Consider the following 22,218-nt stretch of genomic DNA (forward strand, 5'->3'; position numbering starts at 1 on the left):
ATTCTTTGACTGATTGTCTATGTTATCATATTGCTGTTACCTAAAAAGAAAAGTATCTCTTTGAAACAATCTGTTGCCAATTCATCTCTAATGTTTTTCAGAGAAAACCGTGAAAGGTGGATATTTAAATGTATGTTAATAAATGTTTGTTTCTCCTACTCTGCGACAGACAGCTTGAGCAATAGTCTAGGAGCTAATATGGTCTGTCATGCATGCTGCCATTTGTGACAAGATTATTAGTTTCTAAGGTCTGAATGATATGATAAAACTTTAGATGATTTATGAAAATGACTTATGGCTGGCGGTTCTTGTCTATTTGTTACTCTACAAACAGAAAATGTTTAAACATCAATAAGGAGACCGCAGAAATGATCCATCCATCTTATATTTCCCTCTTTGGATCAATCTGTGATGAAAATCTGATGTAACATTTGTCATTAGCGTCCTAACGTCTTGCCTCAAAATCCATAACTTTATTGAGATATGAGCGATCATTTCCACTCATCCACCAGCCTCTCTCTGCACCCTGAGTCAGTGAACTGGAGACCCTGCAGGTCAAAGGGTCGTGATCCCAGGTGAGGCATTGTCATCGGGCCCATGACCAGGGTACTTAACCCTTGATAGGCTAATTCATATCCCAGGTGTGGAGCCGGGTTATATACGGTGTGTCCGTCACGGTGATCAGAGTTTCCTCTAAGAGAGCCCAATGAGTGTGCAGCCTGTCGGAGGCAGGAGGTCCAGTTAATCCAGGGGGGAGGTGGGGGGTAAGAAGTGGTAAGAGGTGTGTGACGGGGGAGGGGGCGGAGAGAAACGAGGTCCAACAGTTCATGTTCATTATCAGTTCTGTTTGTGACCCCCATGTCAGCACTGGTTCTAACTGGATCCCTCCTCTAACACTTGCTAGAGGGAGAAAAAACACACGGACGCCACTTGAGAGCCGTGAGACAACATGACACTGTAGGCAGAGTTTGAGGATTTAAGATAAAGAAAAGAGAGAAAAATTAAGTTAGGTGAGTGGTGGTACGAAAGCACAACTTAATATCTTGTACACTGAAATATTTGGCAGCAAACAGCATCTGCTTTCCATTCCATGTCGACTCACTGATATTATTTGATCGATGTGATTAATGCACACATGCTTCGCCAGGTTGGAGGAAAATTAATGCTGAATATGTTCTTAGTCTCATTTTATGACATGGACACCAAATAATATTAATAGATTTTGAGCATCGTCTTCACATTTTCTATTAAAATACTCATTATTCCTCAAAGAATTGGGGGAAAAAAAGGGTGCTAATGATATAGTTAGAATAGTCTGGATCTGCAGCGCGCCTCCCTCCAGCTCCTGATCAATTATTCACTTAAGAAAAAATGTTTGAATCTGTGAGTGCCACTGGAGGAGACATTGTCTGTCCCTGCTGGGATCACGTCCTACTTTAAAGTCAGGAATACTGAGGTGCTGCCAAAGTGCAGAAAGCCTTTTGTTTTTTTTTAACTTTTCTTCCTCATGAATTTCATGTGGCTGGAAGCAGGTTATGCAGGGCAGGGAGATAAACCCACATATTTTACCCAGCTGTTTATTTTCTGTCTGGAGTTGATCACCTTAAGATATTCACCTTATCACCTTGAGATATTGTTCTAAATTTATAATACACCAGAAATTTCAAGGTTTTAGGGAACAAGACAGGATGGCTGTTTCCAGCTGTGCCCAGACTTCAGGTTAAATTAGCTAATGCTGCTACCTTTAGCCTCATATTTAGTGCTTGTTTTCACACAAAAGTTTTTGAATGTTGTTTTATCAGACAAATAATATGCATATAATGTGGCTAATTAATGAGCTTTAAAGGGGCCGGTTGTCAGATTTTGTTACTGTTGACAGGGCTAGGCTAGCTGTTTCCCCTGTTTCCAGTCTTCATGCTAAAATAGCTACTGCTGCTAGCTTCAGCCTCACATTTAGCTCTTTGCTTTTACGCAACATTTTTGTATGTCATTTTATTAAACAACTATGTGTTAATTCGTGAGCTTTAGAGGTGCAGTTGATTCCAGTCTTTCTGCTAAGCTAAGCTAACTGGTTGCTTAACAGAAACATAGGACAGTGGTATTAATCTTTCAGAGTGGTTTTAATTTTCCCATTGAACTCAGCAAAAGACAAAATACAAATTTCCCATAACTATTCTAACTGCTCCACTAAGTAAGACTGATTTTTGGCTTTTAGTGTGGATCAGTTGCTGTAAAATGAACCTTTTCATTTACCACTGCAACACAAAACAGAGAAGTAAAATGTCATATTGAATGTTAAGATCATTATGTCAGAATTCATTATAATTTTCACTGTTTGGATGCAGAGTTCAGACTGCAGAGCTCTTGCCTCCGAGCCTCTTTGGATTCTCGACAGATTTACACTTCCTGCAGTCCGTCCTGACTCCACCTCCTTGCCTGAGAGGCCAGATCCTCCAGTTTGAGTTTCTACCCAGGCTATCCCATGATTCTCCCTGACAGCTGAGGCGTCAACCCCCGACACTGACGGGAATTTACGGTGCGGTTCAGGATGCACAGTAGCCCTGGGGAGAGAATACACGACCGGGGCACAGCGGGGAGTCGACTCCATTCATCTCGAAAAAAGGGTGCACATCATTTCAGCTCAATGATCGAGGCCATTTATAGTGTGAGTCAGGCTTAATTTTAATACATCTTATATTTATGAGCCATTTGGAGTAACAATTTATCTAATATATTTATAATCATTGCTCATTCATCATCATTTGTCATTTTTCCTTTGCACCGTGACCGTTTGTTTGCATGAAAATAAGAAAGTGTCAGTGGCACTGAATGCAGCACTAGTCTGATTTTGATTATTATGGTAATTATGGGATGCAAAATCTATCTTACCTGACAAAATGCACTCAGAAACGAACACCTCCCACTCAAGAGAACTTAATGCACCACATTCATTGGCACACACACCCCCAGTCTCTTCTATATTGTACATATCATCTCTGCTGCGTGACAAGATCACGAACAGAAAACCAATAGTAAAGGCGGCGTTGTTTTCCACAAGTGACTGCCCCCGAGAATACCTCGCTTCTGAAAAAAAACAAAAAACAAAGGACATCTCATGCATTTGCAATGTTTGATAAAATGCACACATCTTGAAAAGTGTGCTTACTACTTTAACACCAAAAGTCAAGCATTTTACCGGAGTACATTAAGCATTTTTATAAGGTTTCTCTGGTCATGATTACTTACACATTAATAATGCAGGGTCTCTGGAGTGACTGCAGTATGAGCTGCACTGTGTTTTTAAAACCAAATATACTATACATCCATATTCTGTCCTGCTGCATTAGCAGTGAGGAAATACCTTTTTGACATCAATTCACATGACATAGTGCTGAGTCAGCCTAAATAAGTAGTTCGTGAAAGTTTTGCTGTTACGTCCACAGTGAGGAAACCTAAATTTTAGTGACAGGAGTTCGAAGCAGAAAGAGAAATACAATAAGGCACATTTCTGACACAGCAGGAAATGAACACATGTAGTTAATGATATTAATTATGCACCTGCAGGGCTGGGTAAACAAAGTGCAGCGTGGCTCTGTGCCCTGCATCTTCTGTCATTTGGGCGACTAAAACACTTTGGTTAAGATCGTGGAAATATGGTGGCACGGCTAAATACTGGAAAGATTAATCAGCCTCTTTTAAACTAAACGTCAGTGTCAATTTTGTCAGTTTATAAGCAAGACATCAAACTTTCCCTGATCTTAAATCAAGCACTTTTAGTTGCTCAAACGGAACCATACATACGGCCTGATGGCAAAGTAAAGACGAGCTAAATATTTTGCTACTGACTACTTAACTTCCTACACCAGCACTCTTGTTGCTTCTCCAAACTGAGCCATGCTGAGCTTCATCTGTTGTAGTTAATACACCGATTATTTAAAGTACCTCATACAACTCTACTTCAAATAAATTCGAACTATCCCTTTAACAGATAAACCCAGATACAAACAAAGTGTGCAGCTCCCTAATTGATTATATTGGTGTTAATATGGGATTTACATTGATTTAAGTGTCAGTGATGATGGCTTTGCAGCCTTTTTGCCACCTGTTTGTAATTATGATGCAGAGATAATGGGAATTTCAGAGTGCTATGATAAATCTAATTGGAATTACTACCAGGAGGCTGATATGAATAGTTTTTCTCACTTGGCTGCTCTTAATAACAGTCTGTATAATGCGACGTGAATGCGGCATAACTGACACATTATATTGAAGTGTATGTCAGTTAGGGGGACCATGTTGACTGGTAATAGTATTTCAGACACTCTGCCAAATGACGAAAAGCACCCGTGACTCTCAGCTCTCCACAACAACGTAACAGAAGCCGGGTAGAGTGAGGGGGCAGGGACGTCCTATAGGGTAAAAGTAAAACCCCATCGCCCACAAAAATAGGAATCCCTCACATTCCCGCCTGTGAAGTTTCCGACTGTAGACCTCTCAAGGTTGCGGCAGAAATGCCACGGGCTATACATCGCCTCCTCACAGGCTTTTATCTCTTTTATGAATCTGAGATGAACGAGCCACCTTTCTATTTTTAACCTCCCGAAGCTGTTTTGACTCTGCACATTCCAATCTATCTATGTTGGGATTTTCTACGAGTTACAATCGGCCATACCATTCCCACCGGCTAAAACCGGCGCAGCACATCTGAGGTGTGAATAGGATTATATGGCTTCAGCACATGAATGATATTATGCTCTCGGTGGACAACATGTTCGGCCTGCTGATGGAGCATGTGGAACTGTTCGCACTGATGTCTGATAAATGAGAAAGAATAGCAGGGACACTGATTGTGCACGGAGTCGTTGGACTTTTTAAATGAAATTTGTCAAAAAACATGTTTAAATACTTTGGTACCACAGTCATATGATGTAACAGGCGTTTTAATAAGGGCTACAATAATGCATTAAAGGAGAAATCTGCAATATATTTAATATAATAAATCAAATAATGACCATGATATGTCATCAGAAATGAAGGAAACAGGCTTGAAATACTCACTTCTCTGACAAAAACACTGCAGCCACAACTTGTGTTATTGGATGTCCATTTCATGTAAATTAGTTGATTAATTTAATTTAATGCAGAATATTTGAAAAATGAGTGTCTGTTTATGAGTCGTAAGTAGTAAACTGAGAAAACTGTCGGTGGAAGTTGGGCTCAATTGAATAATTATAGAGCAACAATAACATCCATTTAGATTTGTGTTTGTGTCCACGTGATGAGTTTAAATCCAGCGTCCAGTTTCCTTCTTGCTCTGTTTTTGGTCTCCACCACCTCCTGAGGGAGTATCTGTCTCTTTAGCTGCTAAAACGGTCCGCTGTCCTCGACTGCTCGTTGCTCACTTTGTCTGTCTGCTGTCTGGTGCTGAGCAAGTAGTTTACAGCGGATTTTTAGAGCCCTTTCACTGAAAACAGCTGCTGTTTTGAAAGTTTCTGAAAGTTGTAAAAACCAAAAGAATGAACTGAAAGAGGGTAAAACACTCGAGCTGAGGGAAAACTGCAGAGTCTGGTAATGATTTTCCATGGAATCGTCACTAATGAAAACATACTTGTGAATATTATATTCCATTTCTACAGTATTCTGCCAATACATCCCCCCCGAGTCTCACAAACTGGACCTTGTGTTTGTACTGTAGGTTGTAAATAATGCTTTGGTTGTTAATAAATAGCTCTGCAAAGCTTTTGAGTCAGATTCCCTGAAATGGAGCTTCAGGACATCTGAATCAAGACACGCTTGTTGACAACATCGACTCACCTTATATCTTATTAAAAAGATAGAAACCCATAAACTTTTAAAGAAGGACCTTCTTAACATTTAAAACAGCAACTTTTATGACTTTATTACTTGGTTGTTTTTTCAAGTGGAATATTATATAGGGACAGTTCACCCCAAAATCTAATTTCATTCCATTTATTTATTCATTTCATGTAATATTATTTGAAAATTGACATAGAAATAAAAGTCTGTGAAAAAAATAATAGGGGCATTATACTACAATACACAACAATATATAGAAAATATAGAAATGTGCAAAAATATGTATAAAACAATATACAAAACAAGACAACAGTTACACATAAAAGATAAGTAAAAATGCTGAAGATGGGGTATAAAAATATGTGTGGAAGATTATTATAAATAAGAGAATAGGTCAGTTGAAATTTATAGTATAAATAGATAAATGCAGTATTGACGCCAGTCTAAACCAGTTTATTCCACTACTGAATTATCATTAATGCACACAAGTATTGCACTGTTGAATTATTGGGTGAAACTACTGTGGTGTTGGATCAATATTTCCCAAGTGGAGATATAAATGTTGAATAAATAATAATTAGCTTCTGATAATGGTGAGATGAGTCCAGGGCCAGTCTATTGACTGAAGGGAGGAGTTGTAAAGTCTGATGACCATCTCCGACACTCACACTGAAACAATCTAGATGAATAACTAGCACTACAGGTAAGAGGAAAAAGGTCTGTTTTTGACTTTGAAGTGAACTTTCCCTTTAAAATACATAAATAAAGCCATTAATTACAGCTCATGAACCCTTTAGGAAGTGTTTCCTATATGAAAGTGGCACCAGAAACTCAATTTTTTGCCCTGTTGACTGTGCAACAACAGCTTTCACTGACAGTGGCTCCACTGGGAAATATCATTGTATTGCCATTTTGTCCTGATGCAGATATTTAAAGCACTTGTCATGAAACCTGAGGTGACATTTCAACAGCTTCTGCATGGTCTTATAATGTACATGCATTTCCTCCGCAAAGTCGGTAGTAGGTTGTAAAGAGCCATTGAAAAAAAGATGCATGATGCAGTGTGACAGCCAAAGTGTTGGATAGAGTTTCACATTCTATATATAAGTCTGACTGGTGACTTGTGTCCCTGCTGCTCTGTTTAAATGCCAGAGTCCCACTGTCAAAACACAGAGAGACAGGGGGAGCAACAATATGATGGACCTTTTTGAGACCAACCCTTATCTTTTCAATGATTTGCGCTATTTGGAAGAAGGGGATCATGGACCACTACAGCACTTGGACATGGCGGGGGTGTCCCCTCTGTACAACGGCAATGACAGCCCCCTGTCCCCGGGCCAGGATAACGTTCCGTCCGAGACAGGGGGCGAGAGCAGCGGGGAGGAGCACGTCCTTGCGCCCCCGGGCCTCCGTGCGCACTGCGAGGGCCAATGCCTCATGTGGGCCTGCAAGATCTGCAAGAGGAAGTCGGCGCCCACGGACCGACGCAAGGCCGCCACGCTGAGGGAGAGGAGGAGGCTGAAGAAGATCAACGAGGCCTTCGACGCGCTCAAGAGGAAGACCGTGGCCAACCCCAACCAGAGGCTACCCAAGGTGGAGATTTTACGCAGCGCCATCAGCTACATAGAGCGGTTACAGGACCTGCTGCAGACGCTGGACGAGCAGGAGAAAACGCAAAACGGGTCATCCAACAACTTTAACAGCAAGGAACACAGTGTAAGCAATCACTGGAGGAAAAAAACAAAAACAAAACGGCCCTTACAGTGGTCTTATTATCAAGAATCTGAGATATTCAGATGATCTCATTCTGTAGGGGAGACCTGGGACGGTTGCAACACTCTGGATTCCTCTCAGCTACTCAGAGGCTATTTGGACTAGACCAACTAAATCTGCATAACTAATCTGTCTGCTAATTAGTTTAAAGATGATAAAACTTTGTTACTGTATGTAAATAGAGATTTTAGGTATTTGACACTTGAGTATCTGGTACTTGAGTATTTATTACTCTGACAACTTTTTACTTTTACTCCCTACAGTTAAACACAAATATCTGCACTTTCTACTCCGTACATTTCCAAAACAGGCTTGTGACTTTTTGTTTTAAAGGATTTGAGGGGCATTATTAATTATGTTCGAAATGGAAGGGACAATGACACATAAAAAAGAAAACAGGTGTATGCATCGTATCACACATGACAGATGTAACAATATGGAAACAATGTAACAAAAGAACATAAAAGGTGTACCAAGATGAAACCTATGTCAGTCTGAATGGATAGATCATAACACAGTGAATAGACAATGTGACAATTGTGTATCCATCAGTACATATCATGCATGATACATGAAACAAGACAAAACCATCGTAACAACACAAAAACTATGAGATGAAAATGACGTAACAAGACAAAAATTACATAAATGACCTAATGAAATGTCCATCAGAGGGAAGTTTTTACTTTTATACAGTAAAAAGTATCTGTAGTCCTACTTGATTAAACAATATACATGCCTCTGCTGTGTCTGCAGATGATTACATATAGCACATTGTTCATAATTAACACGATCAGGGGACGTCGCAACGTGTTAAAAACAAAATTTCACAAGTTAACTTTTGCTTTTTGTCTCAAGCTTGGGGACGGTCAGCCATAACAGAACATCATGTGCTTGCAGGATACAGTGACCTTGACACACGTCAAGCATGTCCCCCAGCAGTCAAGAAAACAATGATTCAAACTAAACAAGTTCATACAAAAGACTGGGACAGTGTGACAAAAATACAGCTGAGAAAAAAAATACTTTACCAGATGTTTCTTTGGAGTACAACTTGTTGCAACTGTCCCCTGTTGCAACAGTGTCCAGTCTTCCCTACTTTAATTCTCTGTTGTATCAGTAAAATCTCTATATTATTCCAGCACAGACTTGCAAAGTGTTTGTGATGCTGTTAATGCCATGATGTGTTTACTGCATGTTTATATCTCAGTGTCACTATGTTATTTTTATTCCCATGGGACTAACACTGTGATATTCAGTAAGCATGTCACCGATGTTAATCTTAGTCGCTTCATACCATCTGTTTGTCTTATTTATTTGTTTTATTTCTTTTTTTATGTCTTTCACAAATGTTAGGCTTGTTTCAGGATGAGCCTACAGGCGTTTTTAAGCATGGAAACAGTCAGTTTAATACACTATACATATGCGTATCCACGCAGGTTAATACTGACAAAATATATGTATGTTTCTACAGGTGGCGAGTCATGAGTATCACTGGAAAAAGGCCTCAGAGACGTGGTCGACCTCTGCTGACCATTCCACTGCAGCAATGACAACCCAGAGAGAAGGTATGACTGTCAAACAACGCTTACAGTCAGCTATAAATAAACAAATAAATCCAATCAGTGGTCAATTTCCTTGGTTTTCTTCAGGAGGCAGTGAGTCTTCTGCGTCCTCCAGCCTCCTGCGCCTGTCCTCCATCGTGAACAGCATCACCAGCGACGAGAAGATCAACTACAGCGAGGGCGTCTCAGAAAACTGAAGCATCAGCGCGAGACCTTGACTAGATGACAATTTTTAAAATCAAAAAAATTTCCATTAATTTATCGATAAATTATTTCCATTCAGCCATTCTGGCTTCTGTTTGTGTATGTAGCCTTCATTTGTACAGCAGGAGCAACCAATTTGTACATATTTTATAATAATAATGTGATGTTTAGATTTATTTATTTTATATTCAGAAGCACACAAACTCTTTAAGGAAGCTGACATTGTATTTAAGTATTTGTACATAACTGACCAAGAGAATAAATTGCTACTTTTGCAAGACTCCAAATGGTTGTATTCTTTTTTATTGAAGGCCATGCTGGAAAAACAAGATAAAATATATTTTAGCCACCTAAAAAGAGGCCTGCCTAAAATAAAATAGCATCAGTTTAAGTGTAGGCTATATTAATATTTTTTTCTCCACTGTAATTTGCCATCAGACAACAGGAAATTGAAGTTTTACATACCACTCCTTCGACAAACAGTAATTTAGCTTACTATAAGTTACCAATATTGTTAGCTACTGTTAGAGAACGCTAGAGTTGTTGTTGTTAGCAAACTTAACGGTTTGCTGAACTGTAATCCTACAGTGAGGAGAGTTTATTTAAGATTGAAATAAAAAAAGAGATTTAGGTCCCTCAGTGTGTTTCTGAGTTTTATAAGAAAAGAGAGAGACAGACAGGGGGGGGGGGGGGGGGGAAGAAAAAAAACAGCACCACCATTTTAAATCTACCAGTTCCCCCAGCATTCACGGATATTAGAAGTCCATAAAATCTGCCCTGGAGTAGTTCGCTGCCAGGCTGCTTCTCTTTGTTCCAACTGGCCTCCAGCAGGACTGCTCCCACAACAGTAACTCGAGTCGTCCTCCAAACCCAGCGTGCCTCTCCTCTCCTCTCCTCTCCTATCATATGTTGGCGACATGGAAACTTGGGCAGCGGGCTTGAGCGCAAAAGCCCATTGGGATAATGAAGTAAAAATTAGGTTCTAATTCGTCATTGTTTGCTTGGTCATCACATGGCGAAGTGTTTACATATGAGCAATGAAAATGCGTGACGTGATGCTAACGGCATGGGAATCCATTCAGTCTTGTTTGTCACGTTGTTGGTGATGTCGGGACGTGCTGGTCTCCCTCAGATCTCCGTGGATGACACAAAGCCCCGGGTGACCTTTGGGAGTTTGCCTCATCTCTCAGGCCTGCAAACACACACACATACACACATGTGTCAGGTTTATCAGAAGCCAATGACCTCTATATAACATCCAACAAGAGGAAAACAAAGATATTTCACCATAGATTCTGCCATGTTTGAAAGAAAAGTGCATTTACTCAACTCTAGGGTTGTACTTATAGCAATTTCGTGTTTCATGGCAAGACATCGAAAGTTGACGCGACATCGCAGCCACAGTGTTCAGTGATGTCCAGATCTAAATTTTGATCACGAAGTAGTCTACGAGGCACAAATTGATTTTGAAGTCGAATGACTACATTGACCGTCAGTACAGACTGTATAAACACATGAACAGTGACAAAGCTGCCCTTCAAATGAAGGAGCCGTTAATCTTTCTGATCATTTGATTCAATGTGAAGAAAATGAAAACAGCACGTTGTGGAAAACTGTTACATGAGATGTTTTAAAGCCAGAACTTTAAAATTCATCCACTAATTGCTTGCAGTTAAATTGTTCAGTTAAAGGAGAAATCTGTAATATGTTTACTGTAATAAATCACAATGTGACCATGATATATCATCAGAGATCATCAGATGTAGTGGAGTTTTATTTGCCTGTTTCATGTCACTGCCAGATGTTCTCTGAATGAATTAGTGTCTGTTTATGAGTCACGAGAAATTATTAATGAACTTGTAGGAGACACAGATGTTTATAACAGTTAAACTGAACAAAATGTTATTGGAGTCTAGCAGACAGTAAGAGAGGCAGTCACTGAACTCAAACTCCAGAGTGTGTATTTTCAGAGCACTTTTATTATCAGGATAACAGGCTGAACTTTACATCAACTGACAGACTTATGAACAGCTGATCAGCTGACAGTGGAGGACGAGTCCTCACATGTCATTGTCAGTTGACCGTGTCGTCCTGAGCTCCTGCAGCGTTTCACTTCGCTGCATGAGTCTGGGGAGGAGGCAGCAGGGGGAGACAACTCACAATTTCAACTTATTTAATAGACTATCCATGTCACCAACTCGCTATTTGGACTACAGCACTCATTTCTACATGCGTAAGTCCCACATATCACATATTATCCTCCTTATTTGCTCATATCGGGACCATTGTTGTAACATTAGTGTCAATAATCTGATTAATTCAAAGCAAAAATGTTTATGACAAGGCTACTAGTTTGATAGAAAGGGTTGAACTATCTCTTTAAAAGGGAAATATTTACAGTATTTCTACTCCACTATATGTATTTGATAGCAGATAAAAGCATCATCCTAAAAACATACTTAATAATACAACACTCAAAAGAGCCAGTTCTGCATTTACTGCATACTTTTCACTAAAAAGAAGTAAACTTTGACTGCAAGATACACATGTGATGATGTATTTTTATTTATTCGTATTAGTATTTTATTTAAAAAAAAAGGATGTGAATAAACGAAGCTGTAAAACACACAATAATCCAGGGCTCTTAGGGGACTCTTTTCAACAGAACTATTCATATCTTTTACCAAATATCCTGTTTTCTTCAGACACCAGACAGAAACATGATATCCCTAAACAGTAATGTGATTTTAATGGGCTCCTGCTCACTCACTCAGTCTGATAGCAACGGTACTCCACGACATTTTGCAGATCGGTGGGTATATCTGCTCATTTAATGGTTTCATTTGACCTAAAACATCAACAGTGACAGTTTGTCCTGGAATAAAGAACAGCTTGGTTTGACACGGACACTTCCTACTGTCTAAAATGTAAATATTCTGTTGACATAAACCTGCGTTTTGTGCTATTAGAAGAATTACAGCTGTAAAAAGTCACCCAGCTGTGTTTTGAACTTCACTGTCTTATTTTAAACATGCACTCCCCACAAAGAGACGGGAAAATCTGTGAGCCCCGACTCTCTCTTGTCTAACTTTACAGGGATTTCGGTGTTACTGATGACACCATATAATTCTCATTTGGCTGTGAAGGCAGTGTTTTAAAAGTCAGAGCTGATGAAAGCAGAGCTGTTACAGGAGGAGGGGACGGGATAAGCCTGGAGCCTGAATGCTCTGATTTATCCAGACTTTCTTTGCCTGAATATCCTGCAAGGAAAAGGATTCACTGCAGCAGGGCTGGCAGTCGTGCACCTCTGTCTGCTCTCTGCCAAACAAATGGTGTTGCCACTCAAAAAGTTTTTTTTTTTCTTTTGTTTCACTAATTCCTGTGAGGAATGTAAAATGGACAAGGGGAAAACAGACTTAAACAAAAACCAGAACCTTGAAAAAGAACGTATCTGGTTTTTATTTTAATTAAACTTAATTTATTCACATATCTCACTTTCTTTTTAAAATTCCACACATGCTTTAAAACACAGCTAAAGTCTGACTAAGATATCTGTCTAAGAACGTTCTGTTTTCCCTACGATTAGGGCCAAATTAAACAGCTCCTTCAGGAAACTTCCTGGAGACTATGAGGAAATTACAAGAGCATAAAATAAAGCACAACCAGTTGTTCTAATTTAGTGGTTTTCTAACTTTTTGTGCTCAAGCTCATCCAATGGGCAGCCAACATCTCAAGGCAAAAATAACCTTGGAATTAGAGCCTGGGATTGTTGCTATAAGCAGCATTATATCTATAATCGATCCTTTATTAATTTAACTTTAATATGTACTTTATATACTCCAGTATCTGTCAGGCTATATTCTGAATAAATGTGTATTTCTTTTAAACTGTAACTACAGTTACAAAACTCCATTTTAATTTTGCTAACAGCATTTTGACAGTTGGGAAAATAGTCTCTTCTCTTTGTTTAAATGATCTTTATATTCACATAACTGAGTTTTTGTTTTTTATTTGTGTGTTTTTTATTTATTTATAGTTATTAATAATTATTAAAAATACCACTGAAAGTTTTTCGGCCAATATACCAACATTTCTTGCTACTTAATATTGGTAGTGGTACAATATATATGTATCAGTGGTTCTGGCATGCTCCCAGTATCATCAATCATTGATAATAAAACAAACAAACAAGAGTTTTCTGGTTTGTTTATTTCCCCTGCGTAAATCATTTTCACTTGTTTCACTCCATATTTCTCTCCTGGTCATCCACGCCCCCTCCTGCAGTGTCTCCACGCCCCCCAGGTGGCCCCGCCCCCCAGTTTGGGAACCACTGATAAATATATACAATATTCAATAGCCTATAACCAATAACCTTTGCCAGGTAAAGTTTCAACTGTTAATGGAACTTTACAATTGCGTAATAAATGGTTTATAAAGCATATATATACATGATATGAATGTTAACAGTAAAATAACTATTACTACTATCAATGGTTATTACCATTTTTCTTTAAAAATCTTAATTATTTTTTGTTTCCTTTGTTTTTTTAAATGATAGTTATTTATAATTGACAGTTTATCAGCTCATTCTACCTAATATCTATATCAGCATCAGCCCCAAAAATCCAGTGTCAATGAGGCTCAACTTTGAATAAATGTAAGATGACTGTATTTTTGCAGTTAAAAATACTAAAGTAGAATTAGACACGGGCTTCAGGGAGGTGTTTATTTTGCAGGAATGTGATAAATCGCCTCTCTGTCAGGGTTCGTGTGTTGCACCAGTCCAGCAGCATATTAAGTCAAAGCCTGAGGCCGTTTAGAAGAAATAAGGTTTTCAGACGTGAGGTGAAGACGGACATAAAAGATCACCTCCTGCCCTTCACTTAGCTCTGTCTCTGACCCTTGAGAACAACAAAAAAGCAAACTGGGAGAGTTCCCAAGAGACCAGCAGCGCGCGCAGCTCCCGGCAGCGGCCTGTGCGCACTGACTGCGTCTCCACTGTATCACCAATAACACCATGTGCTGCGCCAATCTACCTCCAGCCTCAATTATCTGTCGCTTGATGCCAGGTTTTCTCATCGTCGCCGTTGTTCTCCGCCTGAACAGCCTTTGATCTTCTCAGCAGCTACAAGCCGATGTCTTCTTCAGCTGTGCCTAATCCAAACTCCGCCGGCAATTCAGAGGCAGCAGCAGGTACTGGTGTTTTCTTAGGTGCGCGCTGTTCCCAGAGAAGGAGGCGGGGGGGGGGGCTCACCAAACGTTTTGACACATTGTGAGAAATATCCGCATTGTATCCTTGTAAGCTGTCAACAACATCATTACAGTCGTCAGGGTCGAGCTGCAGAAAAGGCTTCTCAGTCTGACAATCTGTGTCTTCTAGAGGAGGAAAAATTCTGCAAACAGAGAGACTTCAGCGCAGTTTACAGCACAATCTCTACACTAATATGAAGACAATTACATTTGACAAAATGTCTAAAACTTCTCGGGACTGTTTCATTTGCACTGCAAAAAAATGTCAGATATCCAATAAATTTATTTTCAACTTATTCAGTTTTTTTTTTAAGGAAGGACAATGTTAATTAAATCTTAAATCTTGTTGGTTCAACTCAATATCTTAAGCTTATTGGGCATGTTTTGTCAAATACAACTGAATTAACACCTAGTTTATTTGACAAGAAATGTTTATTTGTGTTCAGTCATTACAAAATTACCTCAACTTGCCTTTTTCATTTTCAGTCAACATGAAATTTGAATGCAGCCCAGAAACTAACTTTTTGTTAAAGTATGTTCACAGTGAAATACTCATATTCAGTCCAGTGCTCCAGACATAAAATCCACAATAAAAACAATAGCACACACAATAAGACTGCAACATAATCATAATAAAACACATTTGATCACATTGAGACAGAATAAAACAATGAAGTCAAATAACAGTAAAACAAAATTAATGTGATATAAAACTGCAAGTGCACTTAAAACATCTTTGCATTCTTCCAAATCTTTTTAAAATTATGTTATTGTGTCATTACATATCACGGATACGTTTCAGCTTGTTTAAAAACACAACAAATTTACTTTTTGTTATCCTTCACCTGTACTCAAAATACAATACTTGCATAATTAATATATAATTCAAATAACACATAAATAATCAAGAATGACCAAGATGCTCATATTATGTATGACCATACATAATCATATATACAGTGCATGCAAATCTATATATTCATATTCAATATATATTCAAAAAAAGAGAGAGACAAGAAGAAGAAGAAGGAGCCCCTTAAACCTAAAACCTTCTGTCCCCCACTTGAATAAAACCCACTGCACCATAACGGCCATCTGTTGTGTGCTGAATTGAAGTACTTGACTTGTGTCAATAACTTTTAATGGTTAAAATTTGGTCCTCGGAGGTGAAGTGGTGGCAGGGAATTGCGCAGTGGTGTCAATTGTGTAATTACTCTTTTAATGAGCTTTGGCAATCAGGGATCACCTCATTGGCAGCACCTTCAGTGATGAGCGCGGGGTGTTTAGAGGGGGCTTGCCACTGTAATGTGAATTCACAGGGCTTGAAATGTTACACCTTCCTTTGCAGCTGGGCTGCATCTGCAACGCTGTTGTCTCCACCGTAAAAATCAGCCCTGCATACTCCTGCAAGTGGTCACCCTCTTTTTCTGCACAGTTTGACCAAACAAAACACGCTGACCTTAATATTTATGTCTTCATAGCTGAGTGTCACTTTCATTGTCAGGTTGGACATGATGCCTGGAGGCCGGTCAACTACAGAGGTGGAAAAAATACACACATTTACTCAAGCAGAGGTACAGATACTTGTGTACTGATTAAACTTCTTAACTCATGTAAAAGTGAAAAAGTGCAGCAATGTTTAAAGTAAAAAGTAGCCCTCTGAGTGACATTTCTACAGGCTGTTTCTGTGCAAAGCTAGCTGGACCTCACCTCAGAGTCACCATCTCTTGTCTGTTTCATCTTATTATGTTGTTTAATGTTATTTTCATCTTGTTGTGTCTGTCGTGTGGGATATGCACTGACAAATGCACCAAGGAATAATTTTTTCTATGTGATGTTGTTCCATCGATTAGGTTGAAATCGGTCTTGATGTTGGGAAGGTAGTGTGCAATGATGCTAAATAAGAATAATCAATAGTTTTCCTCAAATGCATTAAAACTAAAGTAGCGAGCCTGTTTTGAACATGCAGTGAGCAAAATACCCACATACCCAAAACCTCTACTTAGGAACAGTAACTAAGTCTTTCCCACCGCTGGTTACAGATAAATCAACCAAAATGAAACACTTTTCTAACTTCAAAACAGATCATGTGGTGGTTAAAGCTGCAAATGTTCATGGTCACTCTTGAAACATTCCCCAGCATTGTGTTCATCATGGCCTTGCAGGAGCAGGGCCCTTGGAAGGAGAGGGTGGTGGTGATGAGTAGGAAAACACCAGTAAGTGCAGATGTGGGAAACTCTGCAGGGTACTGGGGGGTGAGATGGGGCAGGGAGGGAACTGAGCTAACCCCAGCCTGCCTTCTGGCTGGGCCAATGGGCCATGGTAATTAGAGCTGGCCAATGTGGGCCCTAGGCTCTGGCCTGGGGGCATATAAGGGGGGCCCCAGGGCAACAGACCCCTCATATCACTCAGAGGTCTCCTCTCTCTCAGCCCAGTCCTCTACCCACCATCTCTCCATTCATTCCTCCACACATCATGGACGTCTTCTCACCATCCCAGGTCTACTACGACAGAGCGTGCGCTTCATCTCCAGACAGCCTGGAGTTTGGCCCCGGCGTGGAGCTCGCTGGCTCCGAGGAGGATGAGCACGTCAGGGTCCCCGGGGCTCCCCATCAGCCGGGTCACTGCCTCCAGTGGGCCTGCAAGGCTTGCAAGCGCAAATCCAACTTTGTGGACCGCAGGCGGGCAGCCACCATGCGCGAGCGCCGGCGGCTGAAGAAGGTCAACCACGCTTTCGAGGCTTTGAGGCGCTGCACCTCAGCCAACCCCAGCCAGCGCCTGCCCAAGGTGGAGATCCTGCGCAACGCCATCCAGTACATCGAGAGCCTGCAGGAGCTTCTACGAGAGCAGGTGGAGAACTACTATGGTCTGCCTGGAGAGAGCAGCTCGGAGCCTGGGAGCCCGCTGTCCAGCTGCTCTGACGGCATGGTAAGACCCCTGATCCACATGTTCAGGCTCTTCATTCAAACATCTGGTTGTTCAGAGTCTAACGTGGCCTTGCTGCAACTCAACGCTGCAAAAAATTACACACACGGAAAAAAGAGAATTTTTGAACCAATCTAAAAAAAAATGTGTTCAATGGGTGACAAACAAATGACAGATTTTTTCAAATCAGTTGTTTAATTTAACTTGTTAACTTGATTTGAAAAAGCTTTCTTCATTTGTGTGTTTGTTTTTAAAACTTTAGTGGAATCAGCTAAACGTTTCTTATTAACATGACGATCAAACAAATGTTTTTCTAATGTTCATCAGTGTGACTGAAAAATTGGCTAAATTATTGAACTTGTTTTCTCAAGTACAATTGAATTAATATCAAGTTTATTTGACTTGAAAAGTTTAATTATGTTGAGTCATTATAAAATTACCCCAACTTGTAGCCCAGACACTTCTTTAAATATAACTTAAAAGAAGTAGTTTAAAGTTGTCAAAAAAAAAAATTAGAGAAGTAAAAAAACGTACATTTTCCTCTGAAATGTAGTGGAGTAGAAGTATAAAGTACCATGAAAAGAATTATCTCAATTTAAGTACCTCAAAGTTTTGGTTAAGTTTACAGTACTTGAGTAAATGTACTTAGTTACATTTTGCTACTGATGGGCAACATAAATGAGCAGGTTTAAATCCCAGGCAAATTTTAAGGCAACAAGGATACTAAGTTTTGTTTTAAGTTAAAACAAATAGTTTATTTTTACAGTGTATACCCAGTGTAATATCATGAAGTACAATGTATCATATTGTCTTGTAGAAACTTCACCTGAAAAGGCCTTTGTTGCTGATCTGCAGAGTCTTCCATTTAAACCAGCACACCGCTGCCATTTCTCATTATAATGTAGAGTATTCCATTTCAAAATAGAGCCTGGATTTCCAATTTAGAAACCTATTAATCAAATAAGCTTGTCTTGCCCCAAGACCTCAATTACCATGCTCCCTCATGCGTGCCATACTCTCCCGTAATTCTTTAATTCAAACATCTATTCAGTAGTTTTTACATGTATCTCTGTCCTCTGTGTGTTGTTATTACGAGTCAGGATGAATTAGCTGTTACCAAAAACAGTCTGAAGGTGACAGCGCATCAGCTAATGCTGAAGAACTTATAATGCTGGATGCAGTAATGGCTTTCCCACCACCGGACACTTTATAGCCCTAATAAACCGAGCTAAATCCACCTTACTGAAGTCTGGCAGGAAAAACCGGGGCGCTTTTCTGCATTCCATCCTGACTGCATGTTCTGCACCGCTGCCAGGATTTTCTGCAGATTTACTCGGAGAAAGTGTCATCTTGCACAAACTGGTGTTGCTTCCACTGATACAATCGATTCGCCACGCTCAGAGCTGGCCCGGGCAGGGGGAAAGGGAGTGCACGCTGCCACTTTGGCTTTAAGGTGGATGTGAAATAAAGAAGCCCATAACTTTGGAATTCAGGATTTATTGGCCTGTCCAGAATATCATGAAGGGCACTGGTTGTTTTCCTGCTTCTTCCTAGCTCATATATATATTTATATAACCATAACATATCATACTTGTTTGCTGTTTTTTTTTTTTAAGTGCTTACAAGAATTCAAGGGTAAATTTGATTTCCCATTTCCTTGCAGGCTGACAGCAACAGTCCAGTGTGGCAACAGCTGAATGCAAACTACAGCAGCAGTTATTCATATGCGAAGAATGGTAAGACCTTTTGACAGCAACAGCAGCCTGATATGAATATGACATGCATCCGTGCCATGATAGTGCTTTGAAACCCTAATGAGTGAATGGGAGATTATTTTACATGCATGTTTTATTTAGCCTCCTGGAGTCCCAGTACTGTGATTTAAATGAAAGCCATAAAAAACTGATAAAACATATAAATAAAAAGCATTTCTTTTAGTTTTTTAATGTACTCATTATACACTTTTAAAAAATCTGATTGAAATTTAATGGAATCCACTAACCTTTTCTCATTAAGTTACAAGTTGCATTTATTTTGCTCAATTTAAGATAAACTTTCTAATATATTTTTCAGAACTTATAAACACGAGTTCTTCTAACTTGACGTCTTTTGACTTGAAATGATGAGTTGAGTGAATGTACTGCACTGAGTTAAATCAAATCATTAAAGAAACATGGTCTGACTTTCCAAACTGAGAAAATGCAAAAGGAAAATTAATTTGTGTGTAATGTTCATGAACAGAACTCAATATCTTAAGCTCGTTGAACATGTTTTCTCAGGTACATCTGCATTAATATCAAGTTTATTTGCTGAAAGTTTGAGCCCCACTCAAACTATTAAATTTGGAAAAAGTTGTACCAACTACTGATCTTTTTGTTGAGATAAATTACTGTTCTTCTTTAGATAAACTCAAAAAAATATATTTCAAAAAGTATTGAGTAAAATCAATGAAATGACAGTGAGTGGTAGTTAATATATTGAATAATATTTGTAAATTTTAGTTTTGAAAACTCAAAGATTCAAGTTTATCTGAAGATGGAAATGAAATTGCCTCAGCTTAAGATTATAGATTGGAAAAATGCTTTTGGTTTATTTCAAAATTTAAGAGGTTGAGTTTGGTTAAAAACTCAAAAATCTGTCAATAAGTCCCTTGATTTTTTCTTACAATATAGAAATGTTTATTCGTCTTTAATCATTACAAAATTACCTCAACTTGTCTTGTCAAATTTAATCAAGTTAAATTTTTGTGGCATCCCAGACACTAACTTTTTAAGTTGAAACTATTTTTAAAAGTATGAAATGATCCCTGTATTGAAATGCTGTCTCTGTCCTCTTCTTCTCAGAGAGTTTGGGCGATAAGACAGCCGGCGGCGCTTCCAGTCTGGAGTGTCTCTCCAGCATCGTGGACCGTCTGTCTTCGGTGGAGTCCAGCTGTGGACCGGCCTCCCTGAGAGACGCGGCCACCTTCTCTCCCGGCAGCTCCGACTCGCAGCCCTGCACGCCGGAGAGCCCCGGATCCAGGCCCGTCTACCACGTCCTGTGAAGCTGTGAAACTTGGCTTTGACGTGGATATATTGCCACAGGCGGGCGCCTGGCTTTCACCAAACAACAGCTGCATTTGCAACGAGAGATAAGAACTAGTTTTGTGCAAATCTGAAGGAGACTCTGTGGCAAACAGCTTTTATATTGTACATGAGATTGTAAATATGTAATGTAAATGTGCCCATTTATTCTATACATGCTATTATACCCAATGAGACATATTTAATTATGACAGTTAATGTAATGTTGCCTTATTCCAACATTAAGTGGTATTTAAGCAGTTTTTTGTACTTTCAGTGTTGTCATGAACATTAAATCTTTTACTGTTTTGTATAAAAGTTTGAGCCTTGTTTTTTTTTTGGACACTCTTCTTCTTCTCCTTTCTTTGTGTTCAGATGGCTTATTAATCATCACCTTAATATATGGGGCAAAATTTGATCAACTAATGAAAGAAAAAAAACCTTAAAGGTTGTGTTGTTCACCATAAACATAAATGTCAACATAAAACACAGAAAAATCAAAGTGAGACCAAAAACTGTTGACTAGCAGTAGCATGTTTACAAGTTTTTTGGTTTTTTTTCAAAAATTAGTCTACAGATCATGCAACACTTACAGTGATAGTTTAATGCACAATGCAAGTTATTTTACTTTTACAATTGTGATTAATTTACGATATGATGCAATACAATACTGTGCCGTATGGTACAACTTTATTGTCAGTACATCCTGACATTTTCAAATCCTTTGTAATACAGACTAATTATGCTTAATTAAGGTGTATTCAGTGTGCACTTCAGTGTGCACTAAGTGTACTTATGTATAGTTTATTTCTAACTGTACTTCAGTGTACTTTGAAAAAGAAGCACAAATGAGGTAAACTTTGATTTCTCTAATCAAGCTAGCCACCATATTTACACAGCGGCCATTTTCCCATGACGTCACACTCAAGGTGTGAAGCTCAAAAGTTGGACTGCTTTGTTTCAGGTTGTAAGTCGTATAAATGTACAAAATCTGACAAATCATTATCATGTCAATGCTTTTCAGTTGAACAAAAAACAAAAAACAAGTTGGAACAAAGTTGGAAACATCAAAATTGCACCAAAAACAGTCAATTAGCTCGCACTATTGCAGCTTTTTTTCACAAGACAGAAAACACGCGTAGAGAAACACATTATCTAATGGCAAAAGTGGTGATTAGTCAGAGTTTAGAGTGTTTTAAAAGCAACACGTCCAAAATGCATCATCTGCTTTTAATACAAAAGCTAGATTAATAATTTAGGACAGCAGATTCCTTTGCATAATGAGGGCAGTAAGGGTGTTTTTATCACCATTAAAGGTCAAGTTATTTACGATGTGACAGGACCGTCTCGCACGGTGCTCGTCCAGCACTGTCTCCATGCGCCTAACAAGGTGTGGAGATCACATTAGAAACTGATAGAGGTCAGCTGATACCATTAATCATTTGACACTGCTGCAATCACTCATGTAGCCCGCTGCATATGAGTCACTGCGGCAGTAAAAGGGCATTTTATCCCCTTAAAATGTGCTTTTTTCTGCATCAAAGCAAGGATTTAAACAAGAACAGGCACAAAAATGCTCACAAAGCAAATAAAACGCACGTTTTCTCCGTCTTTGATCGCGC

At 39.2% G+C, this 22,218-nt stretch overlaps 2 protein-coding genes across 3 annotated transcripts; both read left to right on the plus strand.

Moving 5' to 3' along the window:
* Positions 1 to 6,938: 6,938 nt before the first annotated feature.
* myf6 (myogenic factor 6) lies at positions 6,939 to 9,646 on the plus strand. 2 transcript variants are annotated; one of them, XM_084710854.1, is made up of 3 exons: positions 6,996 to 7,533; positions 9,065 to 9,158; positions 9,243 to 9,646. In XM_084710854.1, the coding sequence occupies exons 1-3, from the start codon at positions 7,012 to 7,014 to the stop codon at positions 9,350 to 9,352; spliced, it is 726 nt and encodes a 241-aa protein (XP_084566980.1). In that variant the 5' UTR covers positions 6,996 to 7,011; the 3' UTR covers positions 9,353 to 9,646. The 2 variants fall into 2 exon arrangements, with proteins under 2 accessions (XP_084566979.1, XP_084566980.1); XM_084710853.1 differs by having other exon boundaries at positions 6,939 to 7,533; positions 9,065 to 9,646.
* Positions 9,647 to 17,058: 7,412 nt separating this feature from the next.
* On the plus strand, positions 17,059 to 20,914 carry myf5 (myogenic factor 5). The gene is made up of 3 exons (XM_084710938.1): positions 17,059 to 17,537; positions 19,198 to 19,270; positions 20,378 to 20,914. Exons 1-3 carry the CDS (start codon positions 17,085 to 17,087, stop codon positions 20,575 to 20,577), a joined length of 726 nt encoding a protein of 241 aa, XP_084567064.1. The 5' UTR covers positions 17,059 to 17,084; the 3' UTR covers positions 20,578 to 20,914.
* Positions 20,915 to 22,218: the final 1,304 nt, after the last annotated feature.

This window comes from Lutjanus erythropterus, chromosome 22 (genome assembly GCF_056507025.1).
Source record: "Lutjanus erythropterus isolate fLutEry1 chromosome 22, fLutEry1.hap2, whole genome shotgun sequence".
Taxonomy (NCBI): Eukaryota; Metazoa; Chordata; class Actinopteri; order Lutjaniformes; family Lutjanidae; genus Lutjanus; species Lutjanus erythropterus.